Raw genomic sequence first — 2605 nt, forward strand, 5'->3', positions numbered from 1 at the left:
GGGAGGTAAACTTAATAAAGTATCTAATTAAAACCCAAGACAATGTTGAGTTAATGATAGCCATATTGAAAATTGACCTTAAGCTTTGAAGAAAAACTAAAATAAAATATATAGGTGTATCAGGCACACTCTCCTCTACTATGTGCCAATGGGGTCGGCCATACACGCAGGAAATAAGAGTTTGCGTTGAGCTTTCGTTATGGATTGAATAGTGGGACCAATTGTCCAGATGACAATCAATCTTAACAAACACAAAATAAGATATTATAAAATTACTGTTAGAACTTGAAAGCTCATATGCAATGCACTCTTGTATTTATAGGTGTTTAAGGATTGTGAACCATTACTCAGCCACGTAGCACGTTCAGTGGATTTCAACATAGCACTTATGGTAGTGGGAAATACGCAATTATAAAACACCTTATTAATAGTTCACACTAGGGCTCGAACATGAAGGCATACATATCATTTGGCCCGACTATGTCCGTAGTATTTTACGTTGGGCTATAAGTCAAATTCTTGATCATATGTGGCACATCCATGTTCATCATCCAACAGAGTCCATTAAATAAAGTACGTGAGGTGTGTTGCGGCCCACCCGACTTTCTATTCCTTGCTTCTCTTTGGGTTGATTTGTGGAAATACTCTATATCTTCCAGTAAATAAATATGTTGTTTTTCAAAATAAAAAAAATAAATAAAAGAATATATGTTAAAAAATAAAAACTAAATGGCATGATTCGCAAGGTTCACGGGACGACCCACCCACATCTTTCTAACTTTAACATTTAAAACAACAAAATTTTAAAAATATGTGGACCCCACAGCACGAGAAGTGCTTGCTCTCCAAATCTTATGCTATGCCACTAAAATGCCACGGCCTTACAATCCTACATAAAGAATTCGAATTCTATTGAAATAGGAGAGGAGAGGGGACGCGTTGGGTTCCTAAAAAATTATTTCAAATGGCGAGTTGGGAAAATCTATCACAAGAATTGATGATCAAGATTCTGTCGCAGCTCCCGCCGGAATGTGTTGCTCGACTCAAATGTGTTTCCAAATACATGTATGTCCTAATTAACGACCCTAATTTTGCGGATTATCTGCAACACCGAAACCTTCTTGTGAAGCGTACAATAGCAAACGAGGAGTCCGGGGAGAACGAAACTATGCTCAGCTTCCTCAAATTTCCCCTCCCATCTGCCGTTGTGGACATGGATTTTCCATTACCTGAGGTTTTTGAGTTTTGTGGACTTAGCGGCTATTCTCACGGCTTAATTTGCCTCTCTCTTAGCCCCAACGATATTTTCCTCTGTAATCCAGCAACCGGAGAGCTTCGCGAGCTGCCACCGTCAATTCTCTTGACCAAACCCTCTGATGATCCCTTCGACCGAACCGGTACAAGCATGGATGCCGTTGGATTCGGGTACGATCAGAAATCTAGGGATTTCAAGGCTGTTAGGGTTGTGGAAGTTCGTGAAGAATATGCATATCCATATTACAAAACAGAAGTGTACGATTTGGCGAAAGATGGTTGGAGAGAAATCGAAAGTCGTGCTTGTGGGAGTGTATTTTGGGCGCCTTCGTTCGAGATGTATCACGAAGGAAGGTTTTACTGGAGGGCAATAGAGGATGGAGGGAGTGAAATCATCCAGTGGTTCGACATGAGCGAGGAGGTTTTCGGCAGGATTCCGATGCCGGAGTGTTTCGCGTGGGGGAGCGCCGAGCACAGAAGTCTTGTTGTTTGGACGGGACAGATTGTGCTGTTTTATTACGATCCTAATAAGGTTGAAACAACCTTCCAAATTTGGGCGATGGGGAAGGACAATTCATGGTCCAAGGTATTCACAATCGGCCCTATTTCAGGAATCGAGAGGCCATTGGTGTTTGTAAGCTCTCAAGAACTTGTAATGGAAGCTAAGGACGGGCAGCTCATTTTATACAATCTCAATACCCAATGCTTTCTACAGCTTCCAGTAAAAGGACTCCCCGAAAAGTTTCAAGCTACAGTTTTTGTCAAGACTTTACTGCCAGTCAACTCAAATAACTTCAAGTTGTAACAGTAGACTAAGTTTTTACTTCCACTAGGCTTACTAGTTAATATGTTTTGATATTACGCTGCCTTATTTCAAATTTTCTATTTTAACTTTCAAATTTGTCATTTCTTTGAATTTTTTATTTTATATCTATTAAAAAAATATCCTTTGATAGGTTATGAATATATTAATTAAACAAAAAAAAAAATAAAACTCATACACATGTTCATTTAAATTATAAATTTTAAAACATTTTCGACATTAAACTTTTTGGAACCTACCCGATACAACTCTGAAAGCTTATAGATCAATTTCATAATTTACTAAATTTTATATATAAGTTAACGAAGATGATGAAATTTAGAAAGATAATTATTGTTCATACCTATAATACTTTAGAATAATAGATTTATTATAATTTTTTAAAAAATATGACCCGACAATGTAAGTTTATAAGATATAGTAGTCTAAATTATTAACTTTAAATGAAAATTAAAAAAAGAAGTTTTTAAAAACTTTTGTTGACTTCTTACGCTATGCATAATACAAATTAAAAATTAAATAAAATAA

The 2605-nt window shown here is 36.7% G+C and overlaps 1 protein-coding gene across 1 annotated transcript; it reads left to right on the top strand.

Annotated features, from left to right (window-relative positions):
- Window positions 1–222: 222 nt before the first annotated feature.
- LOC148207273 (F-box protein CPR1-like) lies at window positions 223–2166 on the top strand. The gene has a single exon (XM_088118443.1). It carries the CDS (start codon window positions 965–967, stop codon window positions 2057–2059), a length of 1095 nt encoding a protein of 364 aa, XP_087974569.1. The 5' UTR covers window positions 223–964; the 3' UTR covers window positions 2060–2166.
- The last annotated feature ends 439 nt before the right edge of the window (window positions 2167–2605 follow it).

Source organism: Momordica charantia, unplaced genomic scaffold (assembly GCF_013281855.1).
Source record: "Momordica charantia cultivar OHB3-1 unplaced genomic scaffold, Mcharantia_2.0 BLBB01000157.1, whole genome shotgun sequence".
NCBI lineage: Eukaryota > Viridiplantae > Streptophyta > Magnoliopsida > Cucurbitales > Cucurbitaceae > Momordica > Momordica charantia.

Coding starts and splice junctions, on each gene's coding strand:
- LOC148207273 (XM_088118443.1), top strand. CDS start 965: ATGGCGAGTTGGGAAAATCTATCACAAGAATTGATGATCAAGATTCTG.